The sequence below is a fragment of the Oryctolagus cuniculus genome, chromosome X, assembly GCF_964237555.1.
Source record: "Oryctolagus cuniculus chromosome X, mOryCun1.1, whole genome shotgun sequence".
NCBI classification, from domain to species: domain Eukaryota; kingdom Metazoa; phylum Chordata; class Mammalia; order Lagomorpha; family Leporidae; genus Oryctolagus; species Oryctolagus cuniculus.
The window spans coordinates 10,835,916-10,855,811 of NC_091453.1; the positions used below are offsets into that span (position 1 = coordinate 10,835,916).

Sequence of the window (19,896 nt, forward strand, 5' to 3'; positions counted from 1 at the left end):
TCCTAAGGGAGGAGTAAATGTTGGGTGGCCTGAGCCTCCTGACAGTTGCATTTGCTTTCAGCTTATCACAATATAGGGCAGTTCACCTGGGCTTTCATAAATACATTTGTGGTTTATATTATCTAGTTGTAACTACAGCAGTGCTTATAAAATCAGCAGGTGGCTTAAAACATTTCCTGCAATGCAGTAGGAAGCAAAAATAATACCAGCTCAGGAAAAAGAAGAAAATGGCAGGGCTGACCCTTCTACTCCCAGTATGGTTCTGCATCAGTCGCGTTATCAGGTATGAACAATAAGGACCTGATCTGATCTGACAAGACAGTCTAATCAAAATATCTGCCACCATTAGCATTAAACCTTGCCTGGAGCATATATTGTGCCTTGAGATATTAGCTAATGATGGTATTGTTATTACCATGATACTTTAAATTGAAGCATTTTGAACATGAAGCCAAATCTCTTGATTTTTTCAAGTTTTAATGCTTCAAGTCATGTGCTACTCAATCCAGTACTTTACAGCATCCTGCTACATATAAGGATAAATGTTTAGAAGCCTTTGTTGGGTTTCTATAATCCAATACAGAAAAAGACAAAAGTCCCATACCATTGCAGAAACATCTGTTCTTCATGCCACAGTAAAACTAGCTGCTCTAACGCATAGAAAAAAATTGATGTCAAACTGAAATGCATTCCTTTGTCAGCAAATATATTTAGAAGACATATAGAAAACATTGCTGAAGATTGGAAGAAACAAGCATTAGAACAAATTATGCAGTGTGGGAGGTTTGCTATACAGTTGGATGGAAGTACAGATATTTCTATCATGTCTCAGCTTGAAGTATTTGCTAGAGTCTATTTCCATAACAAAACCTTTTTTTCTGAGCCACTAAAAGAAAGCTGTTCCAAAGAAGATATATTCTATAAAGTGGATTACTTCTTTAACAAAAGTTATTCTTTATAGGAAAACTGTGGAAGTGTAATTACCAATGAGGTGACTGCTTTGCTCTTAGACCTCTGGTCTCCCACCTGCTTGAGAAGTACCTCTCTGTCTTCTTTCCATAACCTTTTCTTTACTGATTCTTTAAATGTTGTTCTTCTGGGTTCCTTCCTGGAAGATTATGGGGCAAGTAGATTAGCCAGATTTCATGTAGAGATAGGCAGATATAAGGAGGATTGTAATAGCTTTCATTTCAGCTGTTCTGATTTTTCCCTCTCCGAAACCATGATAGAATGGCTCTGGGCCAGATCTTTTCTAGAACCCACCCTGTAGCAGGATTATTCTGAGGCACTCTCACAGCTAACCATTTCCTTCTGAGTCTAGAAACTGTCTGAAAAGGACAAGCCCTTGTTAGAGCATACAAATTGAGGGCCATGGATTTTAATTCACAGATTACCTGACTAGGGCTGAGCTGGTCCTAGAAATAAGGCAAGCTGGGACCAGTGCTGTGGCGTAGCGGGTAAGGCTGCCACCTTTGGTGCTGGCATTCCATATGGGTACTGGTTGGAGTCCCGGATGCTCCGCTTCCAATCCAGCTCTCTGCTATGGCCTGGGAAAGCAGTAGAGGATGGCCCAAGTCCTTGGGCCCTGTACCCATGTGGGAGACCTGGAAGAAACTCCTGGCTCCTGACTTCAGATCAACCCAGCTCTGGCCGTTGCTGCCATTTGGATAGAAGATCTCTCTCTCTCTCTCTCTCTCTCTCTCTCTCTCTGCCTCTGCCTCTCTATAACTCTGCCTTCCAAATAAATAAATCTTAAAAAAAAGGCAAGTTTAGTTCAAGGGCTTTTCCTAAGTCTCTTCAGAGCTGGATACCCTGGCTGCTAAAAGGGCTGAGCATGTTGAAGCTCTGTTAGTGGCCAAGAGCTGTAATTTATGTAGAACCTGGTATCATTCCTCAGAGTGTTGTCTGTTAGACCACCACAGTTATTTGGGAATGGGACGTATGCTGTGCACTGTATTCTTTCTCCATTACTGTGGTCAGAATTTGTCTAAACTTTGGACTAAAGAATAATACACATACAGAAAAGTATAGACAGTAAATTTTCACGAACTTAGTATACATAACCATCAAATCAAGTAACTGACTCCTGCCAGCATCTGTCCCATGCCCTGTCAACTACACTGACCTCTAACAATACAGATAAGCTTGGCTTAATTTATTTTTTAAGACTTATTTATTTGAAAGGCAGAAAGAGATCTATCGATCTATCTATCTATCTGAAATCTGCTGGTTCACTCCCCAAACGGCCACAATGGCCAGGGCTGGGCCAGGCCAAAACTAGGAGCCCAGAACTCCATCAAGGTCTCCCACATGGATGGTATGGACCCAAGCACTTGGGCCTTCCCAGGCACATTAGCAGGGGGTTGGATTGAAAGTAGAGCAGCTAGGACTTGAACCAGCACACATGTAGGATGCCAGCATCCAAGACATAGGCTTAGCCCACTGTGCCACAGCATTGGCTCCCTGCTTAGTTTATTTCATAGAAACGTAATCATGCAATATATATTATTTTGTGTCTGGCTTCATTCAATGTTATATCTGTAAGATTCATCCATATTCCTACAGATGGTTGTACATTCTTCAGTCTCATTGGTGTACAGCATTATATTGTTCAGATACATTACAATCCATTTATCCATTCTGCCTGTGCTTAACATTGGGTAGTTTTCAGTTTGGGATTATTATGAATAATGCTACCAAAATATACTAATATTAGTTTTTGGTGGCCCTGGGTGCAAGTTTCCTAGGAGTGCAACTGCTGGGTCAACATATTGATTTTGAATGTCTAATTTTACTACAAAGAGCCCAGCCATCTGATTTGTTTCTACTCCTGATCCTGAAAGTACAAGCTGCAACACGGGAGGACTAAATACAGCATCTCTCAAAGCGCGTCCAAGAATATCTTTCTTCTGAATCACCTGGGTGCTTGAGCAGGCAACTTTTTGCTCATTGATGCCTGAGAATTGTGTGTAGTAGAAACTGGACTTTAGAATTCAGACAAGCCTGATTTTAAATCTCAGCCTAACTAGTTAGCATCTGATCTTTGGGAAATTACTCAATTCTTGGTTTCATTACTTATGATATCAGGAATACTAATTATTTTTAAAATTATTTATTGTATTTACTTGAGAGAGAGAGAGAGAGAGAGAGATTTCAGAGATCTTCCATCCTTTAGGTCACTCCCCAAATATCCACAGAAGCCAGGGCAGCGGCAGGCCTTAATCTGGGTCCTCCATGTAGGTGGTAGGGACCCAATTACTTGAGCCATTGCCTGTTGCCTTCCAAGGTGTACAGGAGCAGAGAGCTGGAATCAGGAGCAAGGCCAGAACTTGAACTCATGTTCTCTAATATGGGATGCTGGTGTCACAAGTGGCAAATGCCCACCCCAAGAACAGTAGTTCTTACTTCATGGGTCTATAACCTGGTTAAATGAGAAAATAGGAGCAGGTATTTGGCCAAAAAATTAAGACACTTGTTAAGACACCTATATCCCATATCAGAATACTTAGGCTCAAGTCCTGGCTCTACTCCCAATTCTAGCTTCCTGCCAGTGTGTACCCTGGGAAACAGCAAGTGAAGGCTTTAGTAGTTGAGTTGCTGGCATCCATGTGGGAGACCTAGATTGAATTCCCAGACTGGCCCAGTCCCAACCACTGTGGACATTTAAGAAGTGAATCAATGGATGGGAGTTTCTCTCTGTACTTCTCTTCTTTCCCTAACTCTCCAATAAATCAATAAAATTTCTTTTTTAAAATGACTGGACCTGGGAGCCGGTGCTGTGACTCTGACATCCCATATGGGCACTGGTTCGACTACCAGCCACTCCACTTCCAATCCAGCTCCCTGCCTATGCACCTGGGAAAGCAGCAGAGGATGATCCAAGTGTTTGAGCCCCTGCACCCATGTGAGACACCTGAAAGAAGCTCCTGGCTCCTGGCTTAGGCCTGGTCCAGCCCTGGCCATTGCAGCCATTTGGAGAGTGAACCAGAGGATGGAATATCTCTCTGGGTAGGTGTTTCTCTCTCTCTCTCTCTCTCTCTCCCTCCCTCCCTCCCTCCCTCCCTCTTTCCTTCCCTCCTTCTCTCCCTTTCTCCCTCTCTCCTTTTCTCCCCCTCTCCCTCTCTCTAACTCTACCTTTAAAATAAGTAAATCTTTTTTTAAAAAAAAATGACCAGACCTTGTGAGCCTCTAATTTTTAAAAAATGAGATAACATAAATAGAGCATTCAACACAGTATATACTATGAATTGTTGAATGGTTGCTCCATCCCCCCACACACACCTTGCCCATGGAGAATAGTCTCGAACCCAGTATAGAACAATTACCTTATAACTAAACAATTTGGAGGTATAATAAAATTTATTATTATGTGCCTGTGCCTACAAGCAATATTAGGCACACTAGAGATGAAGCACAGAAGTCTGTGTGTACCAGGAATGGGCTGTCAACATCATTTGGTTGGCAATAGACTGTACACATCATTCACGATGTTTCTATTAACCTATTATTGCTGTTGTTATTTTTTTAAATGCCAGTTTAAATACCCCAGCATCCCTTTGCACTGATGTCAGGTTCAGCGTGCATGAATTACTGAGTGGAAAACAAAAACACCAAAGTCAGAGACTTTGGCGGGAGGGAGGAGATTATATGAAAATGAATCTTGCTCAATAGGCTAGCCCCGTGTGGCACTGCACATTATTATACAGGCACACACAACCAGGGCTAACTGCTTTATTTTCTAATCACTGTGTTTTCAAGTCTGCCTTCAAGATTGTTGAGTGCTAAACTCTCTCTTTATCCCCAAGCAAGGTCAGCTTCCCCAGCTTCCCATACAACCCAGTTCATGCTGGGATAAAGAGGAAGGTAGGAATGTTAAAACAATAATGCTATGGTCTGAGGCCAGCAACGGGTAATCAGATCCTAGCAAGGTAAAGGCTGTTACCTCGGAGATTATTGGAAGAAAATAGGCCTAGCTTGCAATGCCTTGGTTTGTTCCTCTCTTCCTGGCTTTCTCCTTTTTATCCTGCCCCCAGTGGACAAATGGAATAACACTTTTTCTACATTAATTTACCCAGGGATCACCGAGAAGCTCTGTGCATGCACTAGGTTAAGATGCGAGAGTTTCAGGTCTATGGCCTAACTCATCACTATACTTCCACCCCTAGCATCAAGCTTAGATGGATAGCAGTTAGTTTAAAAAGGCCACTTTAGTCCAAAGCTATTCCGTATGCTATTTTTCAGGCCTCAAAAAAGCTCAGTGTTGCAAACTTCAGTTTTATGAAATAGATAAACCAGGACACTATTGTTTACAGTATGAAAAGATTCAGTATAGATTTCCTTAAACAATGAATAGAGCTTACCAAATATGATTCAGAATATGTTTAGTCTTTCTAAGGACGCATCTCAGGAATAAAGCAGAAGACAGCAGAAATCAATTGTACAACATAAATGTAAAATTCTAAAGTGCTTTGTGAACATTTGTTATTCATACTTAAACAATGTGTTGTAACATAAGATCATTCAAGCTGTTTTTTACTTCAAATGGATAAAAACAAAAGAAGGTAAGGAGTGGGGTGGCCCTGACTGTGGCAGAAGGATCAGGTCAAGATAGAAACTAGAAACAGTCTAAGAACTAGAGATCATCCATCCAGCTCATTGTAGGTGGTGGAATTGGGGTCCAGAGAGGAAAAGCTATTTGCCCAAGTCCACGTGGTAATTTGGTGGCAAAACTGAGATGAAAGTGAGACTGCAGGCGCCACTGAAACCAAGCTTTAGTATATTTGTGTCACCAGCCTCCAGCCTTTTTGCTGTGGGCCACATCTGGATTTGCTTTGGTAAGGTTTGGTATGGAACCTTGGAGGTCATCAGGAAGCACACCCATCTTCTCTCATCACTGCATCTCATTCTTTCTACTTCTGTCTCCCCCCAGCTTAGAAGCCTCTGGAGATGAAAGACCCTGGGGCTATCCCAGAATCATACTTGTGCACCTGCCAGAACTAAGCCACTCTGAATTTGCCTCCACCTTCACAGAAAAAAAATGAAGCTAGCAGATAAGGGAGTCTTTCAGCTTTTAGTCTGCTTCCTCTTATAACTTTTTCTTACCCAAACCATCCTTGCTAGCCTCTTAACCAGAGGGAGGGGTATCTCTTTTCCTGCCTGAAGCCAGTCCTTCCACTGAGTCCAGTACCTCCAGGCTCAGGGATATTCTCTCCATCTGTTGCCCCATCCACCTTCACCCTCTGCCTCTTTCCCATGTATAATTGGTAAGTTGCTATCATCGTAAAGAATGATGCCAAAACCTTTGGCATCTTAGTTGGAAAGAAAGAACAAAGAATGGAAGGAAAGAAAGATAAAGGGAAGAAAAGAAGGAAGGGGGAAAGGTAGCCTCTCTCCACCTTCAACTCTGATTTATCCATCTTCATCCTATGAATTCTGCTTTCCCTCTTGGACAAGCGTCCACTTCCCTACCTCCTAGAGGTTCCTTTATGTACTGCCACCTGGCAAATGCCCCTACCACTTCACTAAAACACCACTGACCTCTTCTCCCTGAATCCAAAAGCAGCTTTCTCTTTTCATCTCACTGGATCTCTCTCCTGCATTTGGTTCCATTGGACATTTCCTTCACATAATTTACCTTGCCCTTGGTCTCCCAATTTCTCAGCCATTTGAGAAATACCTCTCTGTCTTCTTTTCATAATCTTTCTTCTATTGGCTGTTTAAATGATCTTCCTCAGGATTGCATCCTGGAAATATTCTGGGATAAAATGAATTCATTTAACCAGATCTCATGTAGGGGATTGTAGTATCTTTAATTATAGTTCTGTTTTTCTCCCTCGAAGAACCTGATAGGATGGCTCAGAGTCAGTTACTTGCTAGAATTAGTCCTGCAGTAGGATTATCCTCAGACATTCTTCCTAGCTAATCATTTCCATCTACTTCCTTCTCAGGCCAGAAATTGTGACTCAATTTCACTACCTCGATTTTACTTTCATCTCCTTCATGCTGCTGTCTCCCAGATCTTTATCTCAAGCTCAGTACTCTCTACTGAGTTCCAGAACCAAATATTAACTAGATGCCTCTAAGTGGGAGTCTCCATAGTATCTCCAACATTTCTTATAAACTCTTCCCCACTGGTGCTCCCTTGTCTGTGACAGCACTCACTCGCTGGAGCCATAAAACTGGGTCTTCATTAACCCTTCCTTTATTTTGCCCAACTCAGACTCAGTTATCAAATTCTGGGGCATTTACCCCCTTATGGTTTCGCATATGCAGCCAGTTCTCTCCTTCCCCTCTGCCTGTCCATAGCTGCAAACTTATTAACTCTCATCTAGACTACTGCAACAGTCTCCTAACTGAAACAGAATAGGATACCACAGAAATTGTAAGAGTGTAAATTATGAGGCCGGCGCTGTGGCTCACTAGACTAATTCTCTGCCTGTGGCGCCGGCACCCCGGGTTCTCGTCCCGGTCGGGGCACCGGATTCTGTCCCAGCTGCTCCTCTTCCAGTCCAGCTCTCTGCTGTAGCCCGGGAGGGCAGTGGAGGATGGCCCAAGTCCTTGGGCCCTGCACCCGCATGGGAGACCAGGAAGAAGCACCTGGCTCCTGGCTTTGGATCGGTGCAGCGCTGGTCGTAGCAGCCATTTGGGGGGAGAACCAACGGAAGGAAGACCTTTCTCTCTGTCTCTCTCTCTCTCTAACTCTGCCTGTCAAAAAAAAAAAAAAAGAGTGTAAAATATGAAGTGATGGTTGTATTTATGCCTCTCTCTCTCTTTCTCTCTCTCTCTCTCTCTCTGTGTATGTATATATATGTATATATGTGTGTGTGTGTGTATATATATATATAAATGTATGTACTGTTCAGTGTGAAAAGTATTTATTGGGGCCAGTGTTGTGTTGCAGTGGGATAAGCCATTGTTTGTGACACTGGCATCCCATATTGGAGTGCTGGGTCAAGTCCCAGCTGCTCCACTTCCAATCCAATTTCCTGTTGGTATGCCTGAGTAGGCAGCAGGTGATGGTATAAGTGCTTGAGCTTTTTCCACCCACGTGGGAGACCTGGATGGAGTTCCTGGCTTCTGGCTTTGGCAGTCATTTAGGGAGTAAACTAGTGGATGGAAGATCTCTTTCTCTTTCTCTTTCCCTCTCTGACACTCTGCCTTTCAAATAAATACACAAATATTTTTTAAAAGAACAACATTTATATTGAAAAAATAAAAGTATTTATCATTGTATGCCCTCAGAGCTCATCCTGCATAGAACTGGGGAGGTGGCCGGCGCCGCGGCTCACCAGGCTAATCCTCCGCCTAGCGGCGCCGGCACACCAGGTTCTAGTCCCGGTCGGGGCGCCGGATTCTGTCCCGGTTGCCCCTCTTCCAGGCCAGCTCTCTGTTGTGGCCAGGGAGTGCAGTGGAGGATGGCCCAGGTGCTTGGGCCCTGCACCCCATGGGAGACCAGGAAAAGCACCTGGCTCCTGGCTCCTGCCATCGGATCAGCGCAGTGCGCCAGCCGCAGCGCGCCGGCCGCAGCGGCCATTGGAGGGTGAACCAACGGCAAAAGGAAGACCTTTCTCTCTGTCTCTCTCTCTCACTGTCCACTCTGCCTGTCAAAAAAAAAAAAAAAAAAAAAAAAGAACTGGGGAGGTGTCTGAACTCCCACTAGCTACAGGTAGCCACTGCGCGCTTGAAATTGGCTAGTATGAATTGAGATGTGTTTCAAGTATGATATACACACTGGATTTTTGTCTTAATATGAAAAATGCAAAATATCTCAATCATTTTTATGATTGCATGTTGACATAATACTTGGGACATATTGTGTTAGATAAAATGTAATATTAAAATTAGTTTCACGTGTTTTTAATTTTTAAAAATGTGGCTTCTAGAAAGCTTTAAATTATACATGTGGCTCAGATGGTTCAAGGCTACTCCCAAAAGTTCATAGAAAATAGAGTTAAAAGATAAGTTTATTTTGGTGCAGAAATGTTTTTTGAAATCCATGTATAGTTTTTTCATAATCAATATTTTCCATGAACTTTTAGAAATACCTTTGTATGTTTTATTTTGGATAGTAATGCTCTAGAGTCTAGAGTATACCATATGCAATGGGAGCTTAAGATCCCTTCAAAACCAGACTGATCCTTTCCATATCAAAAGCATGTTTTAGAATTTTTTTTTTTTCAAATGCAGGGCCTTGTCTTAAGTTGGGGATCGGATGGGGTTAACAGAAAACTCTCTGCTGGGAAGTACTTCTTCTGCTCAGTGGATAAAATATAGCTTTTAAGAAAGTCCAATATATTAAAGTCAAACTTCCATAAAGGTTCCCTTAAGGGATGTTGGCGTCCTGGCATGCTTCCACACGCCAAGCTACTGCTTTCTATCAGATGGAAACGATCTTTAAGGGCAGGGGCCGCTGATCACTTCTTTTCTTTCTCTCTACAGCACCTAGTGCATTGCTGTGTTCGGAAGTTGTTAACCACCTGGCTGACTGTGACTCCTGTTGGTAGGGGTTGGTAGTTGGTAGGGGACCGAATTTTCTCTCGGCTACCTTCTAAAGCCCTGCATCGCTGAATTGTTTAAATCCTCCTCATTACCTGAATGAGGACAGATACACCTTTTTGATTTCTATATACTCAAACACCAAAACAAAACCAAGAAAAACCTAGCTTATATTTAATTTAGGTGTATTTCTTCCATTAGGAGTTTTGCATTAAGCAAAGTGGAGGTGGTGGTGGCAGGGGTTGTGGGGTAGTGAGAGAACGAACTTAAAAGAATAGAGGAAACAAATTCATTGATTCCCATACACCTGCCTATTATCACTATGCAAGAAATAGATGTTGCATTTGGACAGAGACCAAGAAGATGTCTAATAATAACCTTGGGCAGAATTCCAGTTGACCACAGAAAATGCCCAGGGAAGCTCATGTTTGTCTGTTTTCACCAATACAGCACATTAAGAGCATCTCACTTTTAAAATGCTGTTCTAAGGGGTTAAATAGACGGTGGTACTAGTAAGGGAAGTCATTGAGTTCTCTGGACACCTGGTTATCTTTTTGTGCACTACCAAGTGTCCTACCTCCCAACTGATACAATGCACCGTTGGAAAGACAGCAGTCTCTTGGCACTGCTCCACTTTGAAGTAAATCCTGAAATGAACTCCTGCGACTGTGGCTCATTGAACCACCCCTTTCTTATTTCTAAGCCTTTGGCAGTCCATCCATGCTACCTCTATCTTCATGGAAATGTCTTTGCAGGCTAGAGTTAGAATTTCTCTCTGACAGCAGAATGCACCCCTGGAAGAACTTGACCAAAGTCATTCACCAAATCCTCAAGACAGCTTTCATGGTGGCTGGGGACTTGTTTAAAAAAGGGAGGAAGGGTAATGGAACACTTGATGGACCTAGAGCATTTATCTAGGCATAATCTGGGGTGGGGGGAGATGAGGACACAGTCCTTTCCCACAAAGGGTCCTGATCCCTCAGGAGTTAGGGTAACAAGAAGGTCTGTTACATCACATCATCCAAGGCCACTTAGATTATATTCTTGACAGTCAAGCTTGTGAGTCACCTTACGTCATGTTTAAGCAGGGAAGTAGTAAAGAATGGGGAAACAAGTCAGGGATTAAGTATAAATATAACAATGGAAATGAATTCTCAAGAACATCGCAACCTAGAACACCATGGTAAAGTGGCAAGGGTAACAAGATTTACTCCTAATATACTGGCTTTATCATAAACCCAACAGAATTTTCTATTGTTTCTTTTCAATTTATTGATTAGTGTTACTTTATTCTGTTTGCTCCTGTCCTCTCTTATATTTTTCTCCACTGAAGAGCAACGCAAGTGGGAAGACTACACACATTTCTTTTATAAAACTTTCCCCTTGAAACATGATTCGATCATATTCTTGATGTTATCAATTAACTACTTAGAGGGATCTAAAACAAAGATTGCTTTAAAGTCCCATGTGATCAGGTGTGCCAGCTTCCCCCTTTGTTTCAGCAGCCAGGAGAAGGTGCCTTCTGTCAGAAAGAGATCTAAGTGTAGGGGTTCATCCCTAAGCAGGCCCCTGGCAAATCTGTCGTGTGTTTTCCAAAGTTAGTTAAGCAACTCAGTAGCCACTGGGTGGTCCATGTGTATCAGCAAAGGTGCAAGATCGACAGAAGTGATGAAAAATCACAAAAAGGAGGCTGGTGATGTGGCACAGTGGGTTAAGCTACTGTCTGCAATGCCAGGATCTCACATGAGCTCTGGTTTAAGTCACGGCTGCTGCACTTTACATCCAGCTCCCTGCTAATGTGCCTGGGAAAGCAGCAGGAGATGTCCTAAGTGTTTAGGCTCCTGCTGCCCACGTGGGAGACTTGGATGGAGTTTCAGGCTCTTGGCTTCGGCATGGCCCAGCCCCAGACATTGCGGCCATTTGTGGATGAACCAAGGGGTGGAAGATCTGTGTGTGTATCTGTGTGTGTGTGTCCCTCTCTCCGTAACTCTTTCAAATAAATCTTTTTTAAAAATCACAAGAAGGAATGCTAGTTTTCTAGTTTCACTTGCCAGTCACTCTGTTCATCAACAAACTTTAATTAAGAGGTTAACATATGCCTTAATAATTAAAATAAAACCATCAGGAAAGTTGGGCTATGAAGTATAAACCCAAATTCAGAATATAATCCTACAGTAATCAAGGTTTACTAATAAGAGAAAAGGTGCTTCAAAAATTTAGTAGTGGTTCATAAATTTGTTGCAAGTCTCTAAGTAGTCAGTTTTCAGTAGCCCATGAAAATGATGGACACTGTGGAAAATTGTTATTAAAGGTAGATCAGAACAGTCGCTTCAACAGTTCAACATCTGTACATTCCTTTCATGCTTGTGCACCTGTGTAATACACACACTTTAAACCAGAACTACCAAAACGATGGGAAAGGCAGGGAATGTCTTTCACCTTAAAAGTATGTTGTAGGGCAAAGACCTTCCACTTCTACCATATGGAGTTCTTCCCCTTCAAAGCAGTGTGAAGCTCTGGGAAGCAGTGTGAGGCTTTGGGAGGTTGCTTACTCTCTCTGAACCTGTTTCCTCGTTTCTAAGGTGGGTGGGAGATGAGGATGTAACATTACCAGCTCTGCATGGTTCTTGTGAGTTATCACCTGGAATGAGGTGTCACAAATCAAAGTGGAAAGCAAACTTGAACTTCCTTGATTTCCTCTGCCTACTTCTCTAAGGCAGAAGCAACCAAGGAGCAGAATAGTTCAAAGGTGAGAAGGAAAGGAAAAGAAGTAGACACAAGAGACTAAAATAATACCCAGACTGGAGCTGGATACTACCTTTTTGTTCCATGCCCTTTGCACAAGATAGGTGATGCAGATTTGAGCACTGAATTCATATGAAAAAAAATCTTGAGTGACCTTCTAACACACTTTTAGTGATGAATTTTGTTTTTGATATTAAGCCATGAGTTGTTTAGTGTCTCAAAGGAATCTTAGAAACAAACTTATAGGAATGGTTTGTATCCCACAAGAACATAGATACTATATTGTGCATGTCATTCACTAAGCAGCTAAAGTACTAGAGACCAGTTAATATTAAACTGCTTGAAGAATATATATTTTAAAAAACAGGAAAAAAAAGCCCACAGGGCTCCAATATAACTCCCTTTGTTTTTGTGCTTTTTAGGAAGTTGTTCTAAGCCTGTCTTTGAACCCTTATTAACCTTTGTTAAGAAGTAACAATTCCAGGGTGAGTTTTCCTTAGAATCTGTGGGCTCTCATTTTGGAGGTTAACAGAAAATACTACCCGACAAAATTCTTAAAAAAAATAAAAAACACCTCTTCCTAGGATCAAACTCCACAGCCAATCAAAATACTGCACTTTTTAAATTGGAGGAAATTGATAAAGGGTAGCTCTAACTAGTGAGTCTCTAGGATTTGGAGGTTCAAAGAGAGGTTTCCCCAAGTTCCACAAGACTTCAGGGCACAGTAAGCCCACTACCCATTTGATGCTTTTCATTCCTTGGGGACACATGTTAAGGTGATTGAGGACGAACTTCCGCATGCACCTAAAGGATGAGATTGATCCAATCTGGTATACCAGTTACTGAAACGGAAGGAAGTGCTGGGTGCCCCGTTTCAACACTTTCATTATTAAAGGCATGCAGCCCCTTTCCAAACAGATGTAGCTTCAGGTTTTCAGGTTTCCACGACCCAAAAAGAAAGCACAGCATACTCTAGAAATTTTTATGATTCATCTTAAACACACATTATTTCTAAATACATCCTTGAGGGACTCTTTGATATTTATTTTCAAATGAATGGGGAAGTTTTGCCTCCATGTCGCTTTCATTTTTCCATAATTAACATTAGGCTCAAAAATCAGTTGAGGACCGAATCATTCCTGAGCTAGAATTCCTAACTTAAGAAGAGACTCGTTCCCGGCTTTGCCAAGAGAATACCATTTTAAAATTACACTGTAGGATCTTTACCTTCAGACGAAGAATACACCTGAAAGGAAAAAGGTCATCCCCTCCTCCCAAAGCACAAAAACACCGCACAACCCAAGCAGCCCGTTTCCTACCCAGCCAAAACAATGATGCTTTGTAAGCTGAGAGCAGCGCCCGGTAGAGAAGCTAAGTATAAACAGCTGAGACGGATTAGGCGGTAGCTCCATTCTCATTTACATGAAAATCCTCTAAGCATCCTTTTCCTCGCTGGCTGCGGGCGCGTAAGGAACTCTTTTGTGCCATAGCCACGCATACATTTGCATCCTTTGTCTTTACTTACCAGTCGAGGCTGTGGGCATGTGTGCTCTATTTCCTCCATGGTTTCTGAGGGAGGCTCATTAGAAAGGGATTTTGGGATACCTGTTTCTGACTCAGCATCAATGCTAAGTACTGGCATGGCCAGCGAATGCTCCCTCAGGCTCTACACTCTCTGTGAGTCTCCTCCCAGACAGAGAATGTTTTCTTTGTCACGTATTTTTCTCTTCCCTACCCATCCCCCTGCTTCTTCCCTTCTTTCTGTCTTCCCTGGGGGAGGTAAAAGGTTAGCCACCCACCCACCCTCGCCGCCGCCCCTTTCTTTCTCGGAGGAGCCAAGAGGCAAGGCCTCAGTTTATCACTATAACAACCAGACGGCACTGGAGCGGCGGGTGCGGGAATACAGTAGCCTCATTTGCATGGAACGCGCTGGTTGGCTACTGTCATCATAGTACCACTCCGTCGGAGAGCGGCCGGGCCCTATTGGCTGGCCGGCCGGCCATACCCACGGGCCCCGAACTTGCTGCTTTGTTTCTTCTATTTAATTCTGTTATGAAGGTCTCGGTCCGTTCCCGGCAAGGGACCCGGGCTGCACTACGCAGATAAGATAAAACCGCTTCCTGAGGAGCCCAGGATGCCTTGAGAAAGAACATAGCAAACCTCCACTAAAAAAGGGGCCACGTCCCTGGCATGAGCCTATGATGTGCTGTGGTCAGAATATTTGTCAAATAGGAGTCACCCTGAAGACAAAGCCACTTTTGAGCCCAAACTCGCTGTGTCAGTTACTAGCTGACCTCGGAGAGCTTTTCAGGGCGTTTGCTGTGAGCACCTGAGGGTTCACCCCTTGGGGCAGGTCCCCTGGGGCCTTGTAGCCCTGGAGCCTGCCCCCTGGGGCTGCCTAGGAGAAACTTTGAGAGAGGTAGATTGTTTTTGACAGCTTGCCTCCCACCTCTGGCTGCCCGTGCCCATTGCTCCCTCCCTCAGCAACTGTTGGACTCTGCAGCTGCTGGGAGTTTCCCCAAGGAAGTCTTGCTGTTGTCTGCCCTTCACTAGTGTCTGGCCTGCACTGGCCTGTGCCTCTGCTCTCATTTTCCTATTCGGGTCTCTTTTCCTAAGCACACAGCCTTCAACCAAATCTCATGGCAATCAGAGAAACATCCCAGATGGAATATTAAAGATGATGCGCCTTCATGTCTAAACTGTAAAATTTGTTCTAGTGCAATGTCATACTTTTAACATTAATAGAAATCGTAGTCATCACTAGCATGTATAAGCACAAGAACAGTGCAGTACTTAGCTCTTTCTTCACAAGAACCCAAAGAGATAGATTCTATTATTATTCCCATTTTACAGATGAGGAGATTACAATTTAGAGTAATTGCTCAGGGTGTCAAAGCTCAGAAAGAATGGCTGGGATTTGAAAGACTGGAGGGGTGCTGGCAAGGAGCAGGGATGCAGCACATGCTGTGGGGAAAGAACCAAGGTAGGAGTGCTCTGAAGACAAGTCCCGGGCTTCCAAAGCTTTCATTTTACTTAGCCAAGGTTTTTATACAAGTGTGATCTGGGGCTGGCAGCGCTAACAGATGCATCACCAGGGAACTTGTGAGAAATGGGAATTGTTGGGGCAAGCATTTGGCATGTGATTAAGATGCTCCTTGGGAAGCCAGTGCTGTGGCATAGTGGGTAAAGCCGCAGCCTGCAGTGCTGGCATCCCATATGGGCTGCTCCACTTATGATCCAGCTCTCTCTATGGCCTGGGAAAGCAGTAGAAGATGGCCCAAGTCCTTGGGCCCCTGCACCCACGTGGGAGACCCGGAAGAAGCTCCTGGCTTCAGATCTGCGCAGCTCTGGCTGTTGCAGCCATCTGGGGAGTGAACCAGAGGATGGAAGACCTCTCTCTCTCTCTCTCTCTCTCTCTGCCTCTCCTCTCTCTATGTAATTGTGACTTTCAAGTAAAATAAATAAATCTTAAAAAAAAAAAAAGGATGCTCCTTGGGATGCCTGCATCCCATATCAGAGTGCCTGGTTCAAGTCCCAATCCAGCTTCCTGCTAATGCACATCCTGGAAAGCAACAAGCGACGGCTCTGGTACTTACATTCCCGTGACCCACATGAGTGACCTACGTTGAGTTTCTGGCTTTTGGCTTCAGCCAGGCCCAGTCCCAACTTTTGTGGGCATTTAGGGAGTGAACCACCAAGTGGAAGACACCTCTCTCTCCCTCTCTCTCTTCCTCTCCCTCTCCCTCACTATCTCCCTCTCTCTCTCTCCCTCTCTCCTTCTTTCTCTCTCTGCCTTTCAAATACAATAAAAACAAAAATACTTTTTTTAAAGGAATGAAAATTTTGGTCCTACACTGGACCCCAGACCTGATTCAGTAGGCCTGGGATGAAACTGGAATTTCCTTTTCTAATGAATTCCTCCCCAGTACTAATTCTGCAGGTCTGTGCACTACTTTTGAGAACCAGTAGTCCAAAGGATGGGTGAAAAATATTGTGTCTGCTTCCCTCATAGAATTGTGGGAAACCAAATGGAGTAAAATATGAACACACTTTGTAGTTTAAAATGTCAACATAAGGGGACATTATTTTTATTATTCCTCAAATACAAAAAAGGCTAGCCCTAAAAAACGAAGAAAATGGATTCTGGGCCGGCTGTGGCTCAATAGGCTAATCCTCCACCTAGCGGCGCCGGCACACCGGGTTCTAGTTCCGGTTGGGGCACCGGATTCTGTCCCGGTTGCCCCTCTTCCAGGCCAGCTCTCTGCTGTGGCCCGGGAGTGCAGAGGAGGATGGCCCAAGTACTTGGGCCCTGCACCCCATGGGAGACCAGGATAAGTACCTGGCTCCTGCTATCGGATCAGTGCGGTGCATGGGCACAGCGCGCTGGCCAAAGTGGCCATTGGAGGGTGAACCAACGGCAAAGGAAGACCTTTCTCTCTGTCTCTCTCTCTCACTGTCCACTCTGCCTGTCAAAAAAAAATGGATTCTGTAGCAGAGATCTGCACGATTTGAGTTACAGATCCTGCTGTTATGATGACATCACTTGACAGTACCTTACCTGTGCTCAGGAGAATGCTAATGATGTACGGATTCCAGTGATCTTTTGAAATAGAGCATTTCCTTCCTGCCTCGCTGGCCACCTGGAAGTACAAAACACCTCAAGCTGCAGGTTTAGCTCTACTGAGCCCATCAATCTGGAAGAGTCAATTCTGCGTTATATCTGTGATTCCCCTTTCCCAGCCCTGCTGGGTGACGTGAGAGTCAGATTATTTTTTGTTAATTAAATTATATATGTATTTGAAAGGTAGAATGAGAGAGAGCAGGAGCACTTCTTTCTGCTGGTTTACCCCCCAGATTCTTCACATGCTCATAATGGCCAGCCTAGAATGCTGAGCCAAAGCCGGGAGCTGGGAACTCAGCCCAAGTCTCCCTTGTGAGTGGTCGGAATCCAAGTACGTGAGCCATCACTGCCACCTCCCAAGATACAAATGCAAATTAGCAGGAAGTTGGAGTCCGGAGCCGCTCTGGGGCTCCAGCCCAGGTATTCTAATGCCAATCCCAGGTGCTTTAACTAAAACAAAACAAAACAAAAAAGGTTTATTCATGTATTTGAGAGACAGAGAAAGAGGGGTCTTCTATCCACCCCATTCTCTCCCTTAATGGCCTCAATGGCCAGCCTGAGCTGCACGAATCCGAAGCCAGGAGCCAGGTGCTTCTCCTGGTCTCCCATGGGGTGCAGGGCCCAAGCACCTGGGCCATCCTCCACTGCCTTCCCGGGCCACAGCAGAGAGTGCGACTGGAAGAGGAGCAGCCCTGCACCGCAGGTGGAAGATTAACCTACTACACCACAGTGCCGGGGGGCCCCCCAAATTCTTTTAATCTCAATATTTTTTATTATTTTTTAATAAAGTGCGCATTCTTCAGCTTTCTATTCTCTAAACATATCTTTCCCTTCGATTTTCCAATCTTCAGTCATGCTTACGGAAATTTTATTTAAAAAACTGTATATAAATATTGGCAAAACCCTACTGTAAATTGTAAATTATTTACCTACAATTTGTATGGCACTACAGATATTATACTGCTCTTAGTATTTATCAGCTAGGCCACATGTAAAACCTTCATTCCAAATTCATCTCTAGTGCTGTCACTCGTGATTCCACTATTTCTTCTACATTTCCTTTCCTATTCACGTTCCTTCTCACCTCCTTCGATTTACCAAACATGGAATTTATTACAAAGAAACAAGATGGAAAACACAAAGTAAAGTTGACAGAAGAATTTAATATTTCCTGAGACCATTATTACCTCCTGTGAAATTTTGTCACTTTTACATCTCTGTTTTGAGTCACTTCCTCAGTTGTCTACATGTATCTTAAGGTTTGGGCCTAAAACCTGACGTGGTCCAGGAAAAAAAAAATCCACTGTACTAAGTAATAAAACCCGTGTATAAATCGTTTCTACTCCTGCCCCAGGACAGCTATAGTAATAAAAATATTTTTCAGTGGAAAGCGTTTCATCCTTCATGTGTTTTTTACGCATTAAACTATGATAGCCCTCTGAGATTGATCTTAACACTCAAAGTTTATTCAGCTGAATAAGGAAGATTCAGAGAGGGTAAGTGACTTCACCAAGGTCACAGAGTAAGTGATAGATGTATCACTTGAATCCAGGTCATTTGAATCAAAGGGAAACTCTTTTTCCATCAAACTACACTGTCTCACTGTTTGATATAGTTAAATTTGCTTATTAACAAGGTTATTGTGTAACTCCTGCACGTCTAGTCATCCAACAAAGCCCTCCAACTATTTTCTGTTGAATTCATGTAACATGAAACACTATGCACTTTTATTTAGTTAGTTCATTTCACATCATGTGTGTGCACCTTGGATGGACTCACTGTAGGTGTTTGAATTTACATATGATAAAAGATGAACACAGACCCATCAGTGGATCAAGATCAGGACTGATAAATGGTCATAACCTATAGTAGCCATTAGGGGGGGGAATTAATGGCAACACATCAAAAGTCAGCCTTTCAAAACTTACATTTTGAAAATTAAAGAAAAATCCAAGGTGATAGAAAGAAAGTGCTTTGTCTTATTCTTAAGATGGATTTTCTTCTCCCAATTCTGTAATAACCATAATAGAATTGACCTTCACTGATCCATTTGACCAAAATGTGTTGATTCTAAGCACGGTCTTTAAGGTGCTATGGAGCAATTGCATAGATTCAACATGACATAAATAAAGATATGGCTAATGAAATGTCATCTTACATCTTATATTTAAATAAATATTTGATGTAAGTTGGAGGGTTAGCAGTAAGGAGCTCCAGAATTCTTAGCATTCAAGGATATCGTGCTGTAATGGTTGCACCTGTGTTTGAGAAGGTCTTAAAAGAGATTTTTTTGATCAAAATGAGATCTATTTATCTAAATGCTGATGATAAAAATCAGTTGTAAAAATATTTTATTTTGCTGTAGCAAAACAGATATGATGGCAGAGTTTTTTGCATAAATTAATGTTGCCCTTAGCTAGAATAAATCATTCTTATTGACATTAGCAGCTGTGCAGTCAGTAAAGAATTATTATTGCTATTACTTGGTGGTATTTATAAACACTTTTATTTTTTAAGTGCTTTACAATCACTTATTGTCTAATTAATATCTAATCATCTGTTTACAAGTAATAATCACACATGTAGTGCAGCTTAATCAAAACTCCAAAGGCAGCCACCATCATATTCAAGAATGCTGTGTAAATTTGGGTTTTTCCTTCATCGGGTTAGGGTCCAGACATGAAACTGAACCAGATAATACAACAGACAAAAAAAATTAATAAAGATTCCTCACTTAGCTTTGAGCATGATTTGAAATTTTGGAATCATTTTTCCATGCCAAATATATTATCTGAATATCACTGGATAAGTAACATACAGGTAATTTCCAACACGTATTGGCTCAATTCTAAACACATAAAATTTTAAATTATTGAACCCAGAAAATTGGATAATAGTTTATGAGAAATGTAGAAGGCCAGGCACTGACTTAACATTGAAACTATTAGTCACAATCACTGTTCCAGTGATTTTTAATGAAAACGAGAAACTATATCAACGATAGTTCAGGGAACATCAAGGTTAATAATCTAACC

At 42.7% G+C, this 19,896-nt stretch overlaps 1 protein-coding gene across 6 annotated transcripts in view; it reads right to left on the reverse strand.

Annotated features, from left to right (window-relative positions):
* Positions 1-19,896, reverse strand: part of PCYT1B (phosphate cytidylyltransferase 1B, choline) — a 123,564-nt gene that overhangs the window by 82,907 nt on the left and 20,761 nt on the right. Inside the window, exon 1 of one of the 6 annotated variants that reach the window (XM_051827648.2) lies at positions 13,766-14,108. The exons of 4 other annotated variants lie outside the window; for them this stretch is intronic. In XM_051827648.2, the coding sequence (XP_051683608.1) occupies positions 13,766-13,882 (117 nt within the window). In that variant the 5' untranslated portion in view covers positions 13,883-14,108. Of the gene's footprint in view, positions 1-13,765; positions 14,109-19,896 lie in introns of those variants that run through there. One more of the 6 variants, XM_002719992.5, reaches the window with a different exon arrangement.